Source organism: Octodon degus, unplaced genomic scaffold (assembly GCF_000260255.1).
Source record: "Octodon degus isolate 3935 unplaced genomic scaffold, OctDeg1.0 scaffold00158, whole genome shotgun sequence".
Taxonomy (NCBI): Eukaryota; Metazoa; Chordata; class Mammalia; order Rodentia; family Octodontidae; genus Octodon; species Octodon degus.
In genome coordinates, this window is record NW_004524734.1 from 4,513,459 (window position 1) to 4,538,600 (window position 25,142).

General features: G+C 41.3%; 2 protein-coding genes across 17 annotated transcripts in view; one reads left to right on the top strand and one right to left on the bottom strand.

Moving 5' to 3' along the window:
- The window catches only part of Apbb2 (amyloid beta precursor protein binding family B member 2), a 359,894-nt gene that overhangs the window by 294,230 nt on the left and 40,522 nt on the right, over positions 1-25,142 (bottom strand). For 15 of the 16 annotated variants that reach the window (XM_023702774.1, XM_023702786.1, XM_012517247.2 and 12 more), the window contains exon 2: positions 5,473-5,628. The gene's annotated coding sequence lies outside the window, so the exon portion shown is untranslated. Of the gene's footprint in view, positions 1-5,472; positions 5,629-5,728; positions 5,748-25,142 lie in introns of those variants that run through there. The other variant, XM_023702775.1, reaches the window with a different exon arrangement.
- LOC101576709 (transcription factor BTF3) lies at positions 12,608-13,455 on the top strand. Its single transcript, XM_004642652.2, has one exon. The coding sequence runs from the start codon at positions 12,713-12,715 to the stop codon at positions 13,199-13,201; it is 489 nt and encodes a 162-aa protein (XP_004642709.1). The 5' UTR covers positions 12,608-12,712; the 3' UTR covers positions 13,202-13,455.

The following is a 25,142-nucleotide window of genomic DNA, read 5'->3' on the forward strand; positions in this document are numbered from 1 at the left end:
CTGGGATTACAGGTACATGCCACCCAGTACAGCACTCTAGGGATCAAATCCTGGCCGCTGCATCTGCCTAAGCAGGTGCTTTAATCTGCTGAGCTATTTGGCTGGCCCTTTGAACAAACTTCTTTCATACAAAAACTGTATACCACGTATTGCAGTACTGGTACAAGGATGGACATGTAATTTGAAGGAACAGAACTGAGATTCTAGAGGTAAGCCTTTATCTTATCTTTATGACCAAGTGATTTTCCATAAAGGTACCATGAAAATCAGCAGATAAAGGATAGTCTTTTCAGCAATGGTGCTGGCATCAAATAGGGGGAAAAAATTAAGATCAAATGACTTTTGTGAGCTTTCATTAGGCAAAGAGCTTTTAGAAACACCAAAATTATGTTTTAAGAGAAAAAAATTGATAAATTGAACTTCACTACAATTAAGAACTTTTGTACTTCAAAGGACCCCATTATGAAGTTTACACACACACACAATTTCCTATACTGATAACATTTAAGATTAATTTAAATTTACACAATTTCATTATGAATATAAAAACACAGCAGCATAAAAAATGAAAAGAAAAGCCCAGAGACTGGAGGAAGGTAGGTACAAATCAGGTATCTAACAAGGGACTATATCAGGAGTACAGACACAGCACACTGATCGTATATAACAATAGGCAAAAAGTCTGCACAGTGATTTTCCCTAAGAAAATATAGGCATGGCCAAAACATGCTTGACTGAGCAGAAGTGGTGCTGCATGCCTGTAACGTGCCTGAAATCCCAGTATTTTCAAAGCTGAGGCAGGAGGACAGCAAATTCCAGCCCAGCATAAACAACCTGACAACTCAGTAACTTAGTGAAACCGTCTCAAAAAGTAAAAGAAGGTTGGGAATGCACATCTGTGCCATCTCCACTACCCAAGCAAAACAAAGAGCATGAAGTAAGAAGGTCAACTATGAGGAAGTGAATTTCATAATTATCATTTTGTATCTTTATAAAAAATCTAAACAGAACAATTTCATAAGAAACTCCAAACTGTACAATTTTACACACTTCTACTATCACAGTCAAGTTTTCAAATTACTGCAGAAAAATGATAATAACATCCCCACTGGGCAAGAAATAAACTATATTTGTAGAAGATACAATCTGTTATAAAGAAAATACTAAGAAAGTTACAAACACGTTAAAAATTATCAGCACTTACATGAAAAACAACAGTCACTGGAAACATGATCATTAAACAAAAATTAATGGTATTCTATGCATTAGCAAAGAATAACCCAAAAATCAAATTAAGAAAACAATTCCATTTGTAAAGGCTAAAACAAAAAAAAAAAGGAACAATCTTAACAAGGAAGTATAAGACTTACACACTGAAAATAATACAACAAAGTTGAAAAAACATTAAAGACCTAAGCAAATGAAAACAAACCTGTGTTCATGGATTAGCACTCTTGATAGTGCTATGATCAAGAAGTCAACCAGTAGCAAATGATACAGGGGTTGTGAGGAAAAAGGAACCCTTCTCCACTGTTGGTAGGAGTGCAGACCGGTAAAACCACTCTGGAAATCAGTATGAGGTTCAAAAGCTAGGACTGGAAGTTCCATTCAACCCAACTATTCCCCTGCTGGGTATTTTTCCAGAAGAACTGAAAACATCATAGCACAGCAATATGTATGCACCCATGTTTATAGCAGAGCAATTTTCCATAACTAAAGTTTGGAAGCAACCCAAATGGCCATCAACTGAGGAACTGATAAAGAAGACACTTTTAAGTGAAATAAATCAGACTTGCATGTGCGAACATCGTATTGTCTCTTTAGTGTAAGAACCTGAAAGAGAAAATAAAATCTGAAGGGTATAATAGATACTGGAAAAAGGGAATGAACCTGTTCAAAAGGAAGGAATTACTCAGTTGAGAAAGACAGGAGAAGGAGTGGGGAAACATATCTATGTATGTAAGTAGGATGGTTGGGACAACTGTACTGTGGATTTCTGCTGTTCTATGGAAAGGAATAGTTAATCTTTAATTTGTTTTATCTTCTTTATTCAATTCTTTTCCTTTTTCTCTCTTCTTACTTTCTTATATATTTTATTCTTCTTCCAATTTTGCATGCATATATCTAGTAATATGAACAACTAGTTTGAAGGCAACACTATGCACTACAATAAATACTACAAAATTCATATTTTGTTTAGTGAAATTCTGTATCATTTATAATTGCTTTGTTTTAGTACTAGGTTGTATTCTCTTTAAAAAGAAAATTTAAAAAGAACTCGATATTGAGATTTGATGTAATATCTATCAAAAAGCTGGCTGAATGTTCAAATTAAAATTAACATAATCCATCACATAAGAAACTAAAGAGGGCCAGAGAGATAGCTCAGCAGCACAAGTGCCTACCTGGCAAGTGCAAGGTCCTGATTTAGATGCCCATTACCACAAAAAAAAAAGAAACTTAAAAAAAAAAATCCATATGAACATAGCAATACTTACAGAAAAAAAAAAACAAACCTGAAAAAAATCTAGTATTCTCTCATGAAAACTACAACTAGAGGGGAATTTTCTCAACTTGATAAAGAACATCTGTGTAGCTAACATCATACTTAATAACAAAAAACCTAACTGAATTAAAACTTTCATACAAAAACCTCACAATGAAATGCTTATAGCAGTTTTATCCATCATCATCAGAACCTGGAGGCACACAAGATGTTCTCCAGCTGGTGAATGAGTAAGCAAGCTGTGGAACAACCACACAATGAAGTGTTACTAAGCACTGCAAAAAAATGACCTACCGAGCCATGAAAAGACAGAGGAGCTTTAAATGAACTTTGTTCAGTGAAGAAAGCAAATCTGCAAGACTATGTAGTCTATGATTCCAATTAGATGGCATTCTGAGTAACCCTACAGCGATGGTAAAATAATGAGGGAATCGAGGAAAGGCAGGAAGGGATCACTAGGTAGGACACTGAGATTTTTTAGGACAGTGAAACTATTTTGTATGATATTACATTATGATATATTTGTATGATATATATTTATAACACGATCTATAGTTGCATAGCATACAAAAATTTGTTACTATTAAAATATTTTTCAGCATCTGTAGAACATATAAACTGGAGTGAACCTCATACAAATTATGAGCTTCAGCTAATATATCAAAATGGCTCATTAATTATAACATTAATGCAGGACAACAGAAGAAAAAACTGGCAACAGGAGTTATAGGAAAACTCTCTTGTATGTTCTGCCCCAAATTTCCATAATCTAAACTCCCTAACACAAGTCTGATAAGTCAAGATTAAGCAAATTATGTTAATTACAAAAAATTAAAGTGATAATAAAGTCTAACAGTCACAGGAGGAAACAAAGTTTCAACATTCCTTGGCACAGCTGGAATTTGCTCTGCACACAAAGCCAGCTCTGAGGTTTTGGTGAAAACAATGGCTGCTCCCCTCTGGTGTTAAAATAAACTCTGGGCAGCTTTCTGATAACCTCTCATTTGGCTGCTCCTGAAACAATTGTATTTACAGTCAATAACAAGATTCTACTACTGAGGAGGCTCTGAAATTAGCTTCCTTATCTGCAATTTACTTTAACTACAGGCTTTGGAAAGCCTTCCTTTCTTTACACTGGAAAAAGCAAGTAAGTGAATTGAATGGCTCTCTAAAATGTTTCTGAAGCCTAAGTCCTATTTCTCCTTTGGTAAAAGTGCTTTCTCCTATTTTCTCCACCACCCAGCAGAATAGTTGTACCTCTGTTCCTACAGAGCTTTGCTCTACCACTATACACTTTCATGGGACACATCAGCCCCACAAAGAGGTACCAGGCCCTCTCTTATACCATGAGCCTCCAAAGATAGGGACTAAGCCACAGTCGCTTATGCACTGAGCTCCATACCTAGAAGGGACTCCATCAGGAAGTACGGGGTGTAAATGGCACAGTTACCTAAGCTGTCAGCAAAGTGGAATGGCAGATGCTGATGCACGCTCAACTGAGGGCCAAATTTGTGCCCACACATATACATGAGTATACAAAGTATGTATGCATATGTGTGTTTGGGTATGTATGTGCATCAGTGTGTATCTGAGCATTTGTATGAATATGGTTATACATTTCTATGTGTGTATGTGTTGTGTTTATGGGGGGTGAGGTCCCTCCCTTTTCTGCTCCTTTCATCTATCTCCCTGCTCTGACTTCTATGTTGACTTAATTCTCAGAAAGTCTTTCCTTCTAGCTGGGGATATAGCTCAGATGTAGAGCACTTGCCTAGAATGCACGGGGCCCTGAGCTCAATCACTCACACACACACACACACACACACACACACACACACACAGATTGGCACTAGCAGCTCCAGCCTAGCAAACTCACAAAAAGGAAAGCTAACTCTCTTTTCAAATGTTTCCACAATAGTGCTTCCCCCAAGTGAAGTACTGTGGGGGTCCCTCTACTAACACCACTGTGATCATCACTGGTCAGGCTATGTCACATGCCCAGGACGAGTCAGCAAAGGCACCACCTCTAACTACACAGACCAACAATGAGGCAAGGGTAACTGCCTGGGGAGAGCGTGGGTGACTTATTAAAAGAAGAGAGAAAGAGATGCTGGTGGCGAAGGTCAACAGACAGTCATCACTTCATTGACTCTCAAAGCCTGCTGGCTCATGCCTTCCTATTAAGTGCTTGTTAACTGCTTTTTATGAATCATGTGGTATCACCCATGAACAGCCAACAGACACTATCTACAACTCCATCCCTGTATAATAGACTTTCTCAAAATGAGTTATTTTCCATCTTACTGCCACCTATGGGGTTACTGTTGCTGTTTCATTCTCCTGGTTCACAGTGAGGCTATTCTGCATTCATTGAAATGCTTATGATACTCAGGGCCTCTCCCTTCCCCAGTCCTACACAAGTATCTTAATGCCAAATGCACACACTGCTGAAAAAGAATGTGTTGGTAGTTTTTGTTTAGGGGGAAAGAAGTACTTATAATCAAGTACTTCAAGCAAACACAGCATGTACAGCTTGAAGCATCCCCCACAGAAACGATCCAATTTCCCAGTGTGAGTACATAAATAAGCCCAAGACTCTGAAAGTCCTGCGTAACCCTGCGAAGGCAGACATGACCTTATGACCTTCTCTCTGGATAAAGCCAAGGTCACTGAGGCTGTTGCAGATGACCTTTTCGAAATTTGTGCTGAAGAGCCTTCTTCTCAGAGAGAGAAAAGATGAAAGCCAGGGTGGGAACAAGGAGAAGAGAGACAGAGAAGGAAAGGAAGACAACAACACACCTTACCAAGAAAGTTGTGAGAATACACTTCTGATGGATACTGGGAATCTCCCAAACAACTGAGGATAATTATTTAAAGTTGTCTCGAAAACAATGAGAAGAAACAAAACAACTTTTCCCGATCTGACCCAGTGAACTTCAGCCAGCAGTTCTTATGTTTATACCAACCTGATCTTGCTGAAGTTGTCCTCTGTCTCAGTGTTTCACAGGAGCTTTCTTTTATGGATTTTCCATCCAGCAAAAGTTTCTGTTCCGCGGCTGGGCAGATCCGACCACAGCATGCTTGGCTAGAGACTGCAGCAGCTCACCCAGGGCAGCTCCAACCTGGAGGGCAAAGGCCAGAAGCCATTGTAAGGATTCATATTCACAAACCGTCTCTCTCTCTCTCTCAAGAGCACATAGTTGGCAAGATAACATCATGCACCTTCCAAATGTTTAAAATCATTGATGAACAGAGATAACAGCTCATAAGATACCATCCTAAAGACAAGCCAGGGCTATGCTGAGAGGAGGGCCGAAATATCTAATCATTACTGAAAAGGTATGGCCACACGACTTTGTTCTGTTTGTGGAAAATTTAAAAGCCAGATGTTTTAATTAACCACGGAAAACACAAGCTACAACTAAAATTTCATGAACACAGTGATCTGCCCCATGGAAAACCACAGGAATGTTCTGGCAGGGCTTGGTCTGAATTCTTGGGACAGAGGCCTGGAGTCATTCGCCTTAGAAACTCAAACAGAAAATTAACTTGCTCAATATGGCTAAAAGTAAAATGAAACCCAGATTTAATCTCAATCAAACATGAAAACATTTAAGACTTCAAAGGACGCCACCAAAAGACACGGGAGTCGGGGCCATGAAAATATTCTAATGCAGTTCAGGATTTAGACCTGTATTCACAACGCAGTGCAATGGGCCTCACAGAACATTTTATAGGCTACACAATCCAAATGGGAAATTAACTTTTCATTTCCCAATAGAGGAAATGATATATAAAACCAATATTCAACATGTAAATCATAAATATTATCAAACATATACTCTATCTGGGCAAAAGGAATCCTTTAATCATCCTGCTGCCAGACATGTCCCAGCCCACCCTAGTGACCATGCCTGATTATTCAGGGCACTCAGAAAATGGCATTAAAACAACCTATGCTTACTTTGTTGTAGTTAGCAATACTGACACAGAAAGACTCAAACAAGGAAGCTCATGAAAAGAATTAGCAGATAATATGAGCCAGAGGTTGGGGAGATGGCTCAGTGGAATAAGCGCTTCCCTGGCAAGTGCAAGGGCCTGAGTTCAATCCCTGGTTCTGCCAAAAAAAAAAAAACCCAAAAAAACAAACAAGCCAACAGATGAGGACGTCTTCATCTGTTAAACTGAGTAACAGTGATGACAACATCTACAGGACAAATGTTATTTTTAGGTACTAGTCCACAGTTCTGTATCTGTAAATCAAAACAGTTCTCATCACAAGTATGCCATGCATAATATTACAGTGATTTCTACATTCAGTCCCCAAAAATCACCTCAAAAAGAATACAGCAAGAAAAAGACATCAATATATATACTATGATCACAATCAGATACTAACATGTGAATCACAGCATTTTTGGAAGCTACTTAAATTTCCCTTTTGGTGTTTTCCAAGTTTTATACAGTTAATATACATTGCTCATAAAATTGTTTTAAGTGAGGGTTTTGATGTTGTTTTTAAGGGGTGTGTGTGTGTGTGTGTGTGTGCGTGCAGGATCTTACTATGCAGCTTGGACTCATAGTGATCCTCCTGATTTCTGCCTCCGTGGTGCTAGGCTGGGATTACAGGCATGCACCACTACACCTGGACTCCATCCCAGCTCAGCGCGCCCAGGGGTGGGGCCAGTGTGACATGCAAGCGCTTAGTCTGCTAAGCTATACTGCTGGCCCAAGTGAGTGTGTTTTTTTTTTAAAGAATATGAGAATATAAACAAAAATGGAATAACTTTGCTATATTATCAGCCTTATCCTAGGCTGCCTCTTATCTGAATAACAGAGCTAATAATTAATAAATATTCACTTATCTGAACTCAATATAGACTGAGCATCACTCATCCAAAAATCTAAAATCAGAAAAAAATCCAAAATACAAAGCTTTTGAATGCCAGCATGACAGGATAAGTGTAAAATCCAAACTACGAAAATGATTCATACATGAAATTTTCTGAAACATTGTGTAAAATTATATGTTTTCTAAAACATTGCTCTACTTCAAGGCAATGCCTGTAAGGTATACATGGAACATTGATGAATTCTGCTTTCAGGTTTGAGTCTCATCTCCAAAATGGTTTACTATGTATACACAAACATTCCAAAACCAAAAAAAAAATGCAATGTGAAACACTTCTGGTCCCAAGCATGTCAGTTAAAAAACACCCGACCTGCAGTCCTTAATTTACAAATTCAAACCCATGTATCCAGTAACATGTTAAAGTCTGAAAAACAGCGGTTTCCTAGAAATGCAAACATTTTTTCTTTTTTAGTGTGGAAACTGGCCACAGGCAGAACCTCTCCTCCAAACCTCTTGATCACTGACGGTGTAACACACCTGTCACTTAACTGAGAGCATCTGGGGGGTGGGGGGTAACTTAATGGTTTCACAGGTACAGGGCCCTCAGCAACCCAGCCACACCCCACTTCTGATGCTCTTAGCATCCATGAAATAGAAAGCACAATAGTGGAAACAATGCTGGAAGTCTTGATAATCTCTTACTCCAAGAAGCCCAGGCAGGCCCAAAGAGTAAAACTGCTTTTCCCTTAGCCACATTCAGGAAGCAGGCGTGTGAGTCAGGATGACCTGCCTCCGCTGCAACTAAGTGCTCTTTTCACAACTGCAGGGTTATAACACATACTGTAATAAATTCATATCAGCTAAACCAGAAGAATGTATTCCACTAAAAGTTAAATGCATGTAGAAAAAAGAACTGAAGACTCAACCTCGGGTTATGAAAAGAAGAAACAACAACAAGGCGGCTATGCCCAGAATGGGCCCAAGAGAAGAAACAATGGCTGCGCTGTCTGCCAGGGACAGGGGTCCTCAGCAGAGACTGCCGAGTGTGCAGGGAGAGCCCTGGTCCTAGTCCTGGCCCTACTGATCACACACAATCCCTCTGCGGAAAGTGGCACAAAAGGTTTTCAACAGTAAAACTACTCCTGTGCCAAGTCACCTACAAGAAATCTGAAACACGTATGTTCATCTGCTTTAGGAATAAGTCAATTATGGCCTCAAGACCTGGCTGCTTCAACAATGACCCAAGTCTTAAGGGTTCTGAAATTAGTAAGTCACTAAGAATGAAAATTTAAAACTCCAAATGTTCTACATCTTGTTTCATACAACCTTAAGAACAAGCAGGCTTTTTTCTTTTCTTCATAATTATTTCTTTGAAGTACTGCTCACCTGCACTTCTTCTGCCTACCTTGAGTGCCCATGACACACCAGTCAAAAACTTCAGATTCTCAGAAAATGTGACCAACCTAAAAAGCAAGAGACTGAAAAGGACAGAGGAATGACAAACCGAGAGCGTCTCCCTGAAAGGCCTTGATTCAGCTCACTTCTTGTCGCCCTTTCCCTACTGTGCAGCAGGACAACAAAGGCATGAACTGTGAAGCTGCTCATAAAAAGCTGCTTAAAAAAGAAAACCAAAACAAAAACCACACATCAGAGATGATGTGATCCCGTTTTCTAAAAGCCCAAGCAAACACAATGGCTTTGTCCTGCCACAAGTGAGAAGGCCAGCGCTGGATGAAAAAGAAAACACTTTCTCTTCACCCAAAACTGCTCCTAAAATCCCATCCTACATTTTCATGGCTGGATCCTAGAGGGAGCCCAGTATCGGCAGCTATCTGTTCCCCCTCTGTCCCTCGGTTCTCATACTGAAGATTAATCTCCCAAGTGCAAAAGAAATTAGATTCCTGCTGATCCTTTACCACAATAAAATCAGAGCTTTGTGGGGGAACATTGTTCAGATAAGTCTTTACCGTCACTTGTAAGATAATGAAAATAAGTGTAAATCTAGCAGTCTGACAGAATGAACTCTGACTTATCAGCCACAAGCTAGAAAGATCTTGCTGAAGTCACCAAATTATCTTACTCAGTAGAAGACTAAGCAGAAATGAGAATTCAGCGAGATTCACAGACTTCTTAATCTTTCGTTACTTGCAGTCTTGGCAGTGTGTTATTCGGCCTTTGGCCCTGGTGAACAGCTCTGGCCCGATGTGTACCCCAGTACTGCCACCACTCAGGAACCTTAAATGTTTGACCAGCATCTCTTTTTCCCCTAGTCTGATGGCACAGAGAAGGCACCTACTTCTTGAGCTTCATTCTGGAACTATCAGCCCAGCAATTCAACACTGCTGAAATTTCTATCTCAAAATAACCAGACGAACAAAACAAGAAATAGTACTTTGGAGAATATTCTTCTCATAGCTATGGAATTTTTATTTTAAAACTTAAATCCTTAATATTAACAAATTTAATTGGGGTACAGGGATTGAACTCAGGACCTTGTGCTTTCCAGGCTGGCACTTATGCCACTGATCTGTCTCCCTGGCCCCCAACTTCCTTAGTTAATACCAAGAACTGGAATAGAATTTCATACTCTTATTTTGAGGACTTTTATAGCAATATATAACATTTCCTTCATGATATATAGATTCACTTAAAGGCAAAGGAGTGCAGTGACCTATCATATAATATTTAACTGTCAAATTTTAATTTTTAACATGCTGTCATACCTGAGACATCTTTCTCCTGCTTCTGCATGTACTTTGTTTAAAGCCTTCAGCCCAAACTGTATTTGCATGTGTGTTTTATTTCATGACCAATTTAATATTTGAAGACATTGTGATATTTTATTACTTTTCATAACATCAAGTATTGTTACGGTTTGTGTCTAGGTGTCCCCCCAAAGCCCCTCTGGAGTTTGTGATTGATGACTGTGGGTGTGGATGCTGCACCTGCCCTGGGGCAGGGAATATGCATTTCAGTCTAAGGTGGGAAGAGAAGCTAGCTGCCCGAGCTGCTGCTACCTCTCTTGAGCGCCCCACAGTCTTGCTCTTTGCCACTGCTGTGAAACGTTGCCCTCTGCCATGTGCTGCTCTGCCTGGACCCAGCTGAATATGGACAGAAACCTCCAGTAACTGTGAGTTAAATAAACCTTTCCTTCCTTAAAAAAAAAAAAAATTACATCTTAAAATATGTGGGAGACAGAAGAGCAGAAAGTATTTAAAAGAATGAATGAAGGCTAGTTTACAAATACAAATTTTCACCTGCCTGGCAAGCATGAGGTCAAAAGTTCAATTCCCAGTACAAAAATGAAAAATAAGAATAAAAGTATCCCCCAAAGAGTGTATCCCAGGTTCCCATCTCAGGTAAGGGAAAAAGAACTAGCGTGGTGAATACCCAACCTGCCACCCAAGAAAGTTTGTGGCTAATGATGAGAGGGCAATGTGGCAAGCGCCTGCCACATGCCTCTGCCCAGCAGCACACCCTCAAGTAAACAGCATGTGGACAGACAGAGGAAGGAAATCAACGTTCACCAAGCTTCACAGGCTGTTGTGGAACACAGGAGGAAGAAATCAACAGATTCAGAGGCTGCACTTCCAGCTTTGCGCCTAGCAACCCAAAGCTTTCTGACTTGCAAACTTGGCCTCTATCATCTTTGTTCTGTGGTTGGTCAGACCGGGGAGGCACTACTGGTGCCTCCGACACCACTGCTGAAACCAATCAGGAAAGCATTATGGCACTATAAAGCATTATGCATTCATCCAACAAACAGTAAGAAACTACGTGCTGTCAGCCATGGGGCTGTGACTCCAACCGTGAGCACAGGAAACCCAGCTCCTGCCACAGGGCAGGGTAGGTCCACAAAGAGATACTGAGACCTGGGGGAGGTATCAGGGGCGGTGCGACAAACAGGCAGCATCTAATCAGCCTACCCAACCAAGAGCAAGAGGTGTCACCTCTACACTGAGCCAGTAACAAAGCTTATCAGTGAAAAGTAATAGATAGGGTAGCTTTGGTTGTTTGGCTGTTAGCGCATTCATTTAGAACATTTTTACTGACCAATCACTACGTGTTATGGGCTTGGGACTAAACAAGTTCCATCTAATGTAGCTGATTCTTCATCAACATGAAATACAAATATGCGTGTTAAATACACATAAGCAGCCATACTGCTTCTGCTGCAATACGGTAGTTTTCATAACCGAGGACTCCACATTCGAGTGTCAGAAAGAACATTCTAACTGAACTAAAAGCAGTAAACACTTCGCTTCTTATTTTAATCCCAGGCCACACTTTACAATATACCAAAAAGTTGCAACTATATGGAAAGTCCTCTTAGATTTGAGGGATTAGAGTCTATGTGTTTTTTGGCATGGAGTAGAACATTCCCCCACATTCCTCCCCTAAGGAAAAGAACATATGCTGGAATCTATCCAACAATAATCCTAGCTTTAACAAGGGGAATATCAGTTATTTTAGAAGCATTTCCTGCAGAATTTTTTTAAAGGATAAAAAAATGTGAATTATTTACTTCGAAACTAAACTCAAGTTCAATTTTAACATGCCAAATGTCTGTCTTTGCAAACTCTATTTTTAAAAAGTCTATTTAATTTTTTTTTTTTTTTTTTTTTTTGGTAAGTCCTGAGAACCAGGCTGTCCAGCACACAGTCAACCCTACTGTTAAAAAATTCAGACTAGAAAGGAGTGAAAAAAGGCTAGTGAAGGACAAGGAAGAGAAAAAAGGAGTGAAGACCCATGAACAAATCTCTGGGACCAATAACTTTAAAATGCACACACTTAGGGCCTGGGAGATAGCTCAGAGGTCTAAGAGCCTGCCTAGCAAGCACTAGGACCTGGGTTCAATCCCCAGTATGACATGCCAAGCCAAGCCATAATACCAGTCACTAAAACCAGGTATGATGGCACACACCTGTAATTCCACTCCTGGGGAGGCTGAAACAGGAGGATCACTATTGAGTCCAAGGTGTGTAGTAAGACCCTGTACCAAATAAATAAATAAAAATTTAAAATAAAATTTAAAAAAAAACCCATGCACTTAGAGCCAATGTTCAAAATGTATGTATGTGCAAGGTAGAAAGTAATATTCAGAGAAAAGTGACCAAAATGCCATTCAAGTCCAGAGCAAGGAATCCCAAATGTTGGGCTCCTGGGAAAAACACAACGCTTAAATTCTCTGACAGAGTAGGCCCGGGACAATGCATAGGAATCTATTTTTTAAAATTGTCCCCAGCTGCCATCTTGGGTCCCCGCGGGTGTGCACCTAATCTCAGCTGGTCCGCTCGAGACCCCCTGAGCGCCAGCCCTAGTCCCCCGTGCTGCCCCATATCCGCTCAGACAAGATGAAAGAAACTATCATGAACCAGGAAAAACTCGCCAAACTGCAGGCACAAGTGCGCATTGGTGGGAAAGGAACTGCTCGCAGAAAGAAGAAGGTGGTTCATAGAACGGCCACAGCAGATGATAAAAAACTTCAGTTCTCATTAAAGAAGTTAGGGGTAAACAATATCTCTGGTATTGAAGAGGTGAATATGTTTACAAACCAGGGAACAGTTATCCACTTCAACAACCCAAAAGTTCAGGCATCTCTGGCAGCAAACACTTTCACCATTACAGGCCATGCTGAGACGAAACAACTAACAGAAATGCTACCCAGCATCTTGAACCAGCTTGGTGCAGACAGTCTGACTAGTTTAAGGAGACTGGCTGAAGCTCTGCCCAAACAATCTGTGGATGGAAAAGCACCGCTTGCTACTGGAGAAGAGGATGATGATGAGGTTCCAGATCTTGTGGAGAATTTTGATGAGGCTTCTAAGAATGAGGCAAACTGAACTAAGTCAGCTTCTGAAAAAGATCAAACTTGGAAGAAATTACTGGGAGCTGCTATTTTATATTATGACTGCTTTTTAAAATTGTTTTGTTTATGGATCTGATAAAATCTAGATCTCTAATATTTTTTAAGCCCAAGCCCCTTGGACACTGCAGCTCTTTTCAGTTTTTGCTTACATACAATTCATTCTTTGCAGCCAATTAAGCTGGAGAAGCCTGGGAATAAAGTTTGAAACACATTAATAAAATGCTTTGCCTAGTAAAAAAATAAAAAATAAAAAATAAAATAAAATTGTCCCCAAATGCTGATACACAGCCACAGGTATTTACTAATTTAGTATTTTTTAAAGTATTAGAATTCTTTAAATAACACAAGCCCTGTTTTGCTAAACGCTTTCATTAATCCGCATATCTATCCTATGGTAAGAATTAGTATTATTCCTATTAGAAGTCAAATACCTTGAAGTGTGTTATACAGATTTTAAATCAAGGACCTGGGCTTTTAATCCAGCTACCTGCCGCATATTTCCTTAACCCTCTGCTCCGCTGAATTTCACTATCAATCTCTTTTCTATCATATTCTAAGGCTCTCACACGAGAGTACTCATCCTGACAATATACAATAAGCAGTAAGCTTTTTAAGAACATAAATCCCAAAGCCCAATAACAGATTGAGTAATTTAAGAGGCTGCTGCGAAAGTCCTCTATTAAGTGTAGTTTACTTAGAGCACTGGCCAGGTCTGCCATCCTGTTAATTACTTTCCAACCTTGGAGCTGAAGATGCAGGTCAGTGATAGAAAGCTTGTCTGGCGTGTATGACACCAGGCATTGGAGAAAGGCAGCAGAGGGGGCAGAGGGAGGGGGAAAGGGAAGGGGTGAGAGGGAAAGGGGGGGAGGGGAAGGGGAAGAGAGAGAGACAGAGACAGAGGCAGAGGCAGAGACAGAGACTCAGTGTGTGTGTGTGTGTGTGTGTGTGTGCGCGCGCAAGTGCCCTAAAATCAGTAAACTGTATGTGGACCTAAGGGAGTGAACGCTGGGCCTTTACCCAGAAGGAAGCCGGCCAAACACAGTACAGCACAGCTCATCAGCGTTCCCTGTCAAGGCCGTGGCCTTTCCACAAGCCCAGCTGTGCTGTGTGACTCTTCTGGCTCCACGGCCACACTACCGCTGCAGCTATTCTAATGTGCCAATATTCATCTCAGGACTGAACCCAAACATCCTCTCCTTCATGAAGCCTCCCCTTTGTGATTTTCAATACATACTCTTCTCAAAAGCAGCGGGCTGGGGCTCACTTTCCCGTGCACATGCAGGCCTCCTCCCGTCTAGCCTCAGGTTGCCCGGGTACCTGCTGGTCCTCCTCTACCTCTCAGAAAGCTCCTTCGGATGCGATTTTGGGGTCCTCTCTAACTGACCGCTAGGTCTTCATGGCGACCGCGAGGCGTCCAAAGGCTCCACTGCCGGCCTCCTCACACTCCGGTCAGCTTCCCAGGGCCGGCCACCACGCAGCCTGGCCCGCCGAGTGCTCGTCCTGGGACAGCCCACACGGAGGCCGGCACGGAGGCCGGCACGCAGGCCCAGGCAGACGCATTCCCCAACTTCTGCTCTCCGCGTTCCTTCTGGCACCTCGGGCCGCCTCAGGGAAGCACTTTGCTCCCCGAAACACGTCCTGAAGGAGTGTCCTAGGAGAGGCCTGCTCTGGTGAGACCAGGTTGTGTTTTGTCCCAGGGTGCATTCTGCCTTTCCCTTGAATGATTGTCTTGCCATCAACAGTATTTTCTTTTAATATTCTGAAGACAACTTTTCGCTTCCATTTTCCACTGTTGCTGTTGAGAAGCCAGCTCTCAGTTTATTACCTGTTATACACAATGTGTCTGTTCGTTATGGGGATTCAGATCATCCTTATTTTTTAAATTTTTCCTATGCCTAGAAGTAGATTTTTTGATTATCATTATGGTGCTCTCCTTATCTGCTTATATGTTACATGAAGAGAAACACTGATCATTTATGTCTTTTGAGCTTCATAAACTTGAAAATTATTCATAGACTAGAGCTTCAAATAAGGCAAAGTAAAACTGGGATGAGGGCAAGGAGAAAAGAAAGGAGGGGAAAAACATGTATGTACATACACAGGACAGCTTGGATAATTGTACTACTGAGTTCTGTTGGTCTACTGAAAGGAACAGTTAATGTTTAAATTTTTCTTCTCTCTCTCTTTTTTTTTTTTACTAATTTGCATGCTTATCTGAACAACTAATTTGAAGACAACAATATGCAGTATCACAGCCATTGTTGAATTCCTACCATCTTAGAGAAATTCTGTATCATTTCTAATTTATTATTTTGTATTCTCTTTTTAAAAAGTAAAATAAAATAAAATTAGCATGGAAACTTAAAAAAAAAAAAAAAGAAAAACTAAACATACAATGGAATGTAATATACCAAACAGGGGCAAACCCAAATATAACTTCCATTTGCTCTCATCTTTCCGGGACTCTGAAAAAACCCTCACTGTAGCTTTTCTGTCCTTCAAGCACACTTCCACACTTTCTTTTGGCATTCTATGTTACACTGTTCATTTTCCCAAACCATGTTTTAGGTTCATTAATTCCATCTTCAACTATTTCTAAATAGTTACTAAAGTCTGGGGGTGGGGGTGGGGTGCTTTCTCTGCCCAAAGCTCAAAGACACTGTCTACCTGGGGCTACCCTGGCTCCTTTTCTACCCAGTGGGATGCAGTCTTCTACCTGTGCTACTGACCATAGGCTTTGGCTCTAAACTCTGTGATGAGATTATCACAGAGTTTAGAGCTTCCCCCCTCCAAAAAAACAAATCTGTTGGTAAACTATTAGAAATTGAATTTTTTCACTTTGTGATGCTAAAGCTTGACCAAGGGGATAAAGTATTTTGAATTTGGTACATCCACAAATGATACTTTGAAACATAGGAAGGAAGTACTAACAACTGTAAGAAACAGTTGATAAGCCCATCATCACAGTAAGATATTTTAAATATATTTCAGCATTTGATAGATCAGGCAAACACAGGGCAAAGACACAGAAATGCCACAGTCATCTTGATTCAGTGGATTTAGAGAGAAGTCTGCAGTCATTAATTAGATGATATGCATTATTTTCAAATGCTCGCTGAGTGTTGATAAATACTGCCTTAGTGTTTTTCTTGCTAGAACAACATGTCAGAGACTGGGTAACTTACAGAGCATAGAAGTTTACTTAGCGCAATCATGTGTTCTTGAGGCAACCTGCCTTTTGTGTCTGTTTACACACAAAGCTCCCAGCTTTGGTTTTACCTTCCGGTTTGATGGTTAGTCAACCCTGTGAACGGAGAGATTTTTAGACATGTCTTACTCTAGTCCCAGAAATGCTTTAAAAATGATCTATGAAGAATATAGTGGGAACATGTATTACAGTATTCATCCCACCATACTGCTAGCAACTAAGAAAACTAGCCTTGCACAATCATCTCCCCTCAAAACCTTTTCTTCTTTGCTCCATAGTTCATCAACTGCAGCACTCTCACCCAAAATAAGACACCTATGACCCTCCCTGCTTCTGCTACGCCTGTGACACAGAGGCACCAAGTCCTAACTTCTTGGTGATCAAAAGGAAGTTTGTATTTACGTTTCTAATCTTGGCACTACAAGTACACTTTCAATCACCAAGGTCAAATAAAAATAAATGAAGCAAAATTAAAGTCTGAATCATGCATTCTGCTAAAAGAAGGTGCATTATAATGAAGGAAGCCAAGCTCCAGGAATGCAGACAGCTGAGTTTCACAGGGGGCTCTAAAAGAATAGCACTTTACCTGTCAGAAACATAATCACATTTTCAGAGAGGTTTCATTTGTCAAACAAAATTATCTGTCATGATAAAGTAATGTTAACTTGAACTATATTTGTTTTGTAGTTTTGAATTTTTTTCTTTCTTTTTTTTTTTTAAATGTATTTGGCACAGGGTCTCACTACAAAGCTCAGACTCATTGTGATCCTCCTGTTTTCAGCATTCCCAGTGCTGAGATTACAGGCGTGCACCACGACACCCAGACTCGTTTCCGGGCTCAGCATGCTCTAGAGGGTGGGGCCAGCATGCAGGATCGAGGATGGAACCCTGGTCCCTGTGCTTGCCAAAGCAGGTGCTTTTTCCGCTGAGCTATCTTGCTGGCCCTTGTTTAAATTTATAAGCTTGCCATTGTTTTTATAGTTCCAGCATAAGAGCTAGAAGCATAAAGAGTTTATATCCAGTTTTATGTTCAGCCATATTTATGCTATTTCATAATAAAAATACTTATTGTGAGGATTTGTGAGGTATTTATTTTCTTTTAAATAGATCCATAGAGGGCTGGACAAATAGCTTAGCAGATTAAAGTGCCCACAAGCAGGCTCAGGGGCCAGGAATTCAATCCCACCCTCCCCAGGGCCTGCTGTTCCTGCCCCACCCCTGGGGTGTGCTGAGATGGGGATTAAGACTGGGCATGGTGGCTGTACCCATAATCCCAGCTCCTGGGAGGCTGTAAACAGGTGGATCACTATGAGTCTGACCTAGTAGTGAGACCCTGAACACCCTGGAGACCCTTCCAGAAAATAGAAAAATAAATATTCATAAATTACCGGGACTTAAAGAACTCTGGTCTTGATATACTTTGCCCCCTTTGATACATTTGTCTTTCTCTCATAAAGGAATAGAGAAATAGAACATAGTAACACAAGCAAGAAGTCACTTGCTACACTCCTAATTTCTCCCCAGCCCTCCAGCTGCCCAGCTCTCACTGTCCTGCATTTAGAAGTCACAAAGTGATACAAACTGACCTGGCAGCAGCACAAAACCTAAAATGTGTCAAACAAAGAGTGTTCCTTGTCTTAAGGAAGACCATTTCCTGGCGGGGATTCAATCACCGGAATCTGGAATCTAGGATTGTTTTTTCTGAATGAGGACCAGAAACACCCGATTATTTATTTTTAACTTCAGTTTTTCTTATTCTTTAGGGGCTGCAGCCTCCTGGTGATTTCACTTCCTTTCTCCAGCATGTTTGTCCACGTGTCAGAAACTTGCAGTACTTGTCTTCCCACAGGGTCCCATGTGCTCAGAACCCGGAGGGAAGTCACAGCACTTCCACCCCATGCCTTCCAGGACTGAGGAGAACTCTGGGCCTGCACACAGTCAGAGACAATGACAGACACAGTGCCAGCCCTGCCTGGGCTGGCCACCCCACCCAACTCTTTAACCTACTGTCGATCACAAATAGTTTGAAGAAGACTTAAAATGACTGAATTTGGTCAGCACTGTGAAAGCTAGTCATGAACTTTGTCATTTTGCTATAATAACTTGAGGTTATCTCTAGTGCACAAAACACCAGTTTGCATTTCAATAATAATTGAATGAAAGTTTTTCATATTCTACGTTTTGTTTTGTGCTTTGCTTTGCTTTATTTGTTTGTTTTGTGACACACAGTCTATGTAGTTCAGGCTGGCTTTGAACTCACCACACAGCCTAAAACTTATAGCTGTCCTCCTGTCTCAGCTTCCCAAGTGCTGGGAACCACAGGTGTGTACCACCCATATGCCATCCAGCTTCATATTCAGAAACCAAGTTCTAGGATTCTTAATGGGAAGTTTGTTTTTTGTCTTTTAAAACTAGAGTATTGCACAGCAAGTGAGGTGGGGAAGTAGACAGATTATCTTCTGATTTAAAGAGAAAAATCAAATATTCTACTGATAATTTAAAACTAAGTAGTGACTTCATATAACCCTAATTCACTGATTTTCAAATTCAGATTCTGATAAAGCACAAGAATATACATCTTTAAAAACACAGGTGGCTCCTTCCCATCTTGCAAGATGGCGGGTGAAAAAAACTGAGAAGCCAAACACTAAAGAGAAGAAACCCAAAGTCCAGAAGGCTTCTGCCAGTGATACTGGTGAGAAGAGTAAGGTGAAGGCAAAAAAGTCCAAGAAGGGGCAGCCCCACTGCAGCCGAAATCCTGTCCTTGTTAGAGGAACTGGCAGACACTCCCGATCTGCCATACATTCCAGAAAGGCTTTGTACAAGAGAAAGCACACAGCTGCTAAATCAGAGGGTGAGAAAAAAAGGAGAAAGTTCTTGCTACGATCACAAAACCAGTTGGTGGGGACAAGAATGGAGGTACTCAGGTGGTTAAGCTTCGAAAAATGCCTAGATACTACCCTAAAGTCATGGCAAGAAACCCTTCAGTCAGCATGTGAGGAAGCTTCAAGCTAGCATCACTCCCAGCACCATCTTGATCAACCTCACTGGGTGTCACAGAGGCAAGAGAGTGGTCTTCCTGAAGCAGTTGGCCAGTGGCTTGCTACTTGTGACTGGGCCTCTTGGCCTTGTGTTCCTCTCCAAAAAACACACCAGAAATTTGTCATTGCCACCTCTACAAAAATTGACATCAGTAAAGTGAAAATCCCCAAACACCTCACAGACGCTTATTTCAAGAAGAAGCAGCTGTGGAAGCCCAGACAGCAGGAGGATGAGATCTTCAACCCCGAGAGAGATACCAGATTTCAGAGCAGCGCAAGGTGGATCAGAAAGCAGTGAACTCAACAGATTTTAGCAAAAATCCAAGCTGTTCCTTAGCTCCAGGGCTACCTGCAATCTGTTTTTGCTCGGACAAATGGAATTTATCCTCATGAATTAGTGTTTTAAATTTCTTACTAAGAGCCTAAATAGGGCTGGTGAGATGGCTCAGTGGTCTAAAGCACCTACTTAGAACAAGCTTAGCAAAGCACAGGGACCGCGGTTCAGTCCCCCAGCACCACATGCCAGCCAGCCCCACCCCCTGGTGGGCTGAGCTGGCCACACACACACACACACACTTAAATAAATAAAATTAAAAAAAAATAAAAACAAAAATAAAATCAATGGGATCAACAGATCAGGGGTGGGAGCACCTAAAATTGGGAACCCAAAGAACCTAAATAACTGATACATTCAAAAACAAATAAAAGCACAGGTGGTTACAAAGCTGATAAAGATTACTTGATGGGCAACACTGATCTAGTCTATGGTTTTAAAAATTGAAGCATATTTTAAAATTATTTGTACCTCATCAAGAAAATACGAAGAAAACAGGAAAAAGAATGAGAGACTCTAAAGGCCATATTATTCAGAAAAACAAAACAGACACACAGACATGGTGCTGGCCTTGAAGGATGTGGAAACATGGCTTCCATAGAATAAATTCCTTAAGTCTGACCTCGTGAATTATGCTGAGAATGGTTGCACAGCATTTTTTAAGCCAACTGAAAGTCACTCGATATAAAGGCAAAATCCAGTAATAGGCAAAGACAAGGATTGGCAGGTGTCGGGTTCTCAAGAAATATTTGTTTAATTACAAAGCAACTTCTAATTTTTTAAACTTTCTTTTTTTTAAAAGAGAATAAAAAATAGTGAAAAAATTAGACATTATATAGAAGTTGACTAAACAAAATGATAGGAATTCAACAATGGTTGTTATATTGCACATTGATGTCTTCCAATTAGTGGTTCAGATTACCAGACATAAACATGCAAAATTGGTCGAAAAAAAACTGAAGAGAAAAAAATTTAAGCATTAATTGCTCCTTTCAATAGACCAGCAGAAATCAACAGTATAATTATTCTAGCTGTCCTGTGTATATACGTGTGTATCTTGGAAACAACCCAAATGACTATCAACTGAGGAGTGGATTTTAAAGAAAAAAAAAAAGATGTGGTATTTTGAAACCATGAGGTATTACTTAGCCATAAAAAAGATAAACTCAAGGCCTTTATAGGTAAATGGATACAACTAGAAACCATATTCATAAGGGAAATAAATCAGACCCACATGTGTAAACATCATATTGTCTCCCTAGTGTAGGAGCCTAAAAGAGCAAATAGGATCTAAAAGGCAAACAAGATACTGTGAAAGGGAAGTAAAGCGTTCAAAGAGAAGGAACAACTGGATGAGGGAAAGGAAGAAAAGAAAGGAAGGGGAAAAGAATATGAAGCAACTTCTGTGCTACCTGAAAATCCATTTAACTACAGAAGGAAAATCATAATTAATACGATGGAATCTTATTTCTCCCTGAATTTGTTTTCTCAGGGCATCTATAATGGCTAAGTTCAAAAACAGAATTGTAAGTATTATAACATTTGTTGGAAAGATCATCTTATATTTTAGTAATTAATAAATAGATGGATATGGCTTTTTTCAGACTTTTTAAAAGACATCTAATGTCTCTAAAATAACAAACTGTCCTCCTTAAACCAACCAAAGTTTGCAATGTTTGCTCTTGAGATCCAACATTTAACTCTAGTTTCCTCCTCTATAAAACAGGAAACATAAGAACCACTTTCCAGTACAGTAGGACTTAGGAATGAAGTATTTCATAGCCCTTAGCACAGTGTCCAGGACAAAGCAAATGGCTACTTGTACTGTTTCTCTACCCTGCTGCGTTTGCCTGAGGGCTCCACGATTTTCTGGTTTGGGCAGGCAGAGCCCAAGTCAGTTTTCCCCAGGCCATTTTATTTCTGCTCCAGGGTTCCGAAAGCTCTGCCCTCCTCCACCTAATGCCAGGCTGACCACTGCTCCAAGCCTGGGGGGCTGGCTTCTGTACCCTCCCAAGATGAAAAGAGCCCCAAGTAAAGCTTTCTAAAAGGGAAGGGCATTGATGGCTCCTTGAGCTACAGGACAAGAAGGCAAAAAGTGACTCTCAATATTTCACATAGGATGTTAGCTAATCCCAAACACTTTATCCACAGGGGAGTGCCAGCTGAGTGGCCAGACAGTGTGAGCGGCTGGGTGGTAAACACACTTCAGCACCAATGGGCAATAAGCACAAACTACTCCGCTGTCCGCACCTTTCTGAAGTCTGCACCAGGTCAGATGTGCCACACACAGTGCAGGGTCAGTGGCAATGGAAGCTCCCAGTCCCTACCAAGTTCCTGTGACCCTCAGACAACACATGTGGGCACCAAGTCCATTTACAAAGTCATCTTACCTAAATGTGAGACAGGTGAACATTAGTGGGAACAAGGGCGCTAACTGGAGCCAGACAGCCGGCCTGGGTTCGCAGCCTGCTCCGCCCTATCCTGTGTTATTCTGCCCATGTCCTGCACCAAACTCAGAAGGCCGAGGGGAGAACTGAACAAGTTAGAGTAAAGGGAAGAACCGAGTCAGTCATTATCATTATAATGAAAGCATCACATCTACTTCTCGCTAGTCTCTTCCTCTCTTCAGAAGAAAGGACTCCATGTGTATCCACAAGAGGCTCTTCCCAAACTGAAGTTCTGTCAATGCGATCAGGTTCTTACCAGGTTCACATGGTAAGAAGACATTCTGCTTTGCTGAAAGTAGTGGCTCCCAGAGAGAGTGGTACCAAGAATATCTGGAATCTTTTCCAAAAGGTCCAGGCAGCAGGTCTAGTTGGGGTTCAGAACGTATTTTTTGTGAAAGCAATGTCACCGTAAAACATGCACGCATGTGTGCGCTCACACACACACGAAAAAAACACTGACTGAAAGAGCAAACTATGTAAGACAAGCCATTCTGGAGGATCCAGAGCTGCCCAATGGGCATGACCGCCCTCAGAATGCCTCTGAAAGCAGCCTGGCGCTGACCAAAAGTCCATCAACAGAGACTTTCCACGGCAGAAATCAGAGCCATGCTTCAAACCAAAAAGGGCCTTCAAATGACTGAGCACCCACAGCACACCAGCTCCTTCACACATCCTTTCCTCCTGGTCACTCCTGGCACAGTGACTGTACAAAAGAGGAAATAGGGAGCAGAGCCTCCCCAGCAGAGCCAAGAGTCCACCCTAGGCTCCTGCCCACTGTGCCACCCTGCCTCCCGGTGTATGACTCAGCTCTGAATCAAGGCAATGGAACTCAGGGAGACACAAGCTGCACAGACCTGAGAGGAAGAGATTAGCAAAGAGTCTGATAAAACACTATCTACCTCCAGAAAACTACTTTTCTATGAAGCTCAAGTAATACCTATGCACAGCAACACCAGTTAGTACTCACTAACCTAACTGGTGCCAAGAATACAGCATTACCTCACCACCACATAGACAGGTATTATCATTCTCATGTTCTCAGATGAGAAAACTGAAGAGGAAAAATGTAAAATACAACCTTCTCCAAGACCAGTTTGTGAGTGGAAATAAAAATCCACAATTCACTAACCAATCAAATCTTGTAGATGTAGTATTTTTTCCCTTATTAGGAAATTTTCATGAGCTGTAAAGGGTCTTAATGCTGCAGAAAAAAAACTAAAGCGATATAATCTATAAACTGGAGTTTCACCCTGCAATAAATAAGAGAAGCCCATAAATACAGTTTCAGCTTAATGAATAGAAAAATAACAGAAGCACCCAAAAGAAATGAAGGCAATCAAGAAATAACATTTCCTGGAAGGAAGGAAGAAAACAATAGGTTGAAGGGGAAAGAAAAGAAAGAGAAAGACTGGAAAGAGGCAGGGAGGGCAGGAGACAGGGACCACAGAATGCGGCTTTTTAAGTGCTGGAGAAACAACGCTCTGGGAAACTTCAAGGATGAAAACCAAGGCCAGCAACGTGACTCAGACAGCAGGAACTCCACGGGCCTGGCCAGGCAGGCTGCTGTACGGAATGGGTGGGACTCACAGGTGCTGCCGGCCTGGCTAAGGAGGACGGGAGCCTGGCTTCACCAGGCTTTCAGCGGAAATGACAGCAGCCACTCTGCCTAGTAAAGGATTAGTCAGAGCTCTGAAGAACACCAGGCATGTTCCCATTTCCCCCTGTGCAATGTAAGAACTTCACCAGACACTGCTTCCTGGAAGCCTTTGTTAATATCAGAACAGACAGAGGACTTTTCTCCACAGCATGCATTCCAGCCAGCAATTAGGAGGTCGAAGAAGACTTCGAGAAGCTAAATACGGTGGCAAAAATACCTAGAGTCAGGAGATCTGTGTTCCAGATGTGGCTCTAGCCCTAACACTCTGGCTAGGAAAACCCCTCTGCAACTCAGATCATCAGTGTCCAAGAGATCAGCAGCACAGAATGGCCTCGTCTAAGACTAACCTCTGTGACAAATTCTCTTCTCAACTTGCCCTGGTCCCCTTCTCCAACCCAAGGACTGTGTGCCTCTAGCCCAAAAGGAGGAGGGAAGAGGAGGAAAAGAAAATGGGATAACAAATGCACTTGAAGTTCAACCAGCTCTACAAGAACTGGAAATTCAAAATAGAAATAAGAAGAATAGAGCCAAGAAAATGATGCCTATCATTTACTGAGCCATGACTATCTGTCGGACCCTGTTGGAAGCAGTTTGCATTTGTAGGTCATCTGATCCTCTCAGCAACTCTCACAGATGGGAGGTGGATTAGGGCACTGCAGCTGTGGTCCAGTGAGACCTGAACTGGGCCTCCAGAACCTGAGCTCAGAATCCTGACATGTGCACTGTGGGGCTAAAACAACCCAACCAACCATGAAGTGATACTCCTTTGTTTTTGACTAAAATCGTATCAACTCAAACTGAAAATGTGTACTACCAATGCTGCCAGTTTGGAACTATGGTAGAACAAATACACAGCCTGGGTGAAACCATGACCTTTACAGATGTCACTCTTTGCTTCTGAAATCTGCCTCTCTGATCCCAAGCCCAAAATCATGGTCAAAAGGACCTGTCTCTGTCAGGTAACCACCAACAGTGAGGGCCCCTTCCTGGCAACTCCTTAGTAGCTCAGGTAAGCAGAGAGAGCACCAGGACTAGGATCCTTGCCTCCAAATCCCAACTTAAAGTTTTTGTAAATTCCTTTAAAATAAGATCCATGACCAATCCCTTAATTTATGTTTGTTTTAATCTTGTTAAAGAAACTTTCACATATAGGCAAAAATAGTAAGAAATATGAATCCCATAAACTCATCATCCAACTTTAACAATTAGCAACCCACAGTGAATCTTG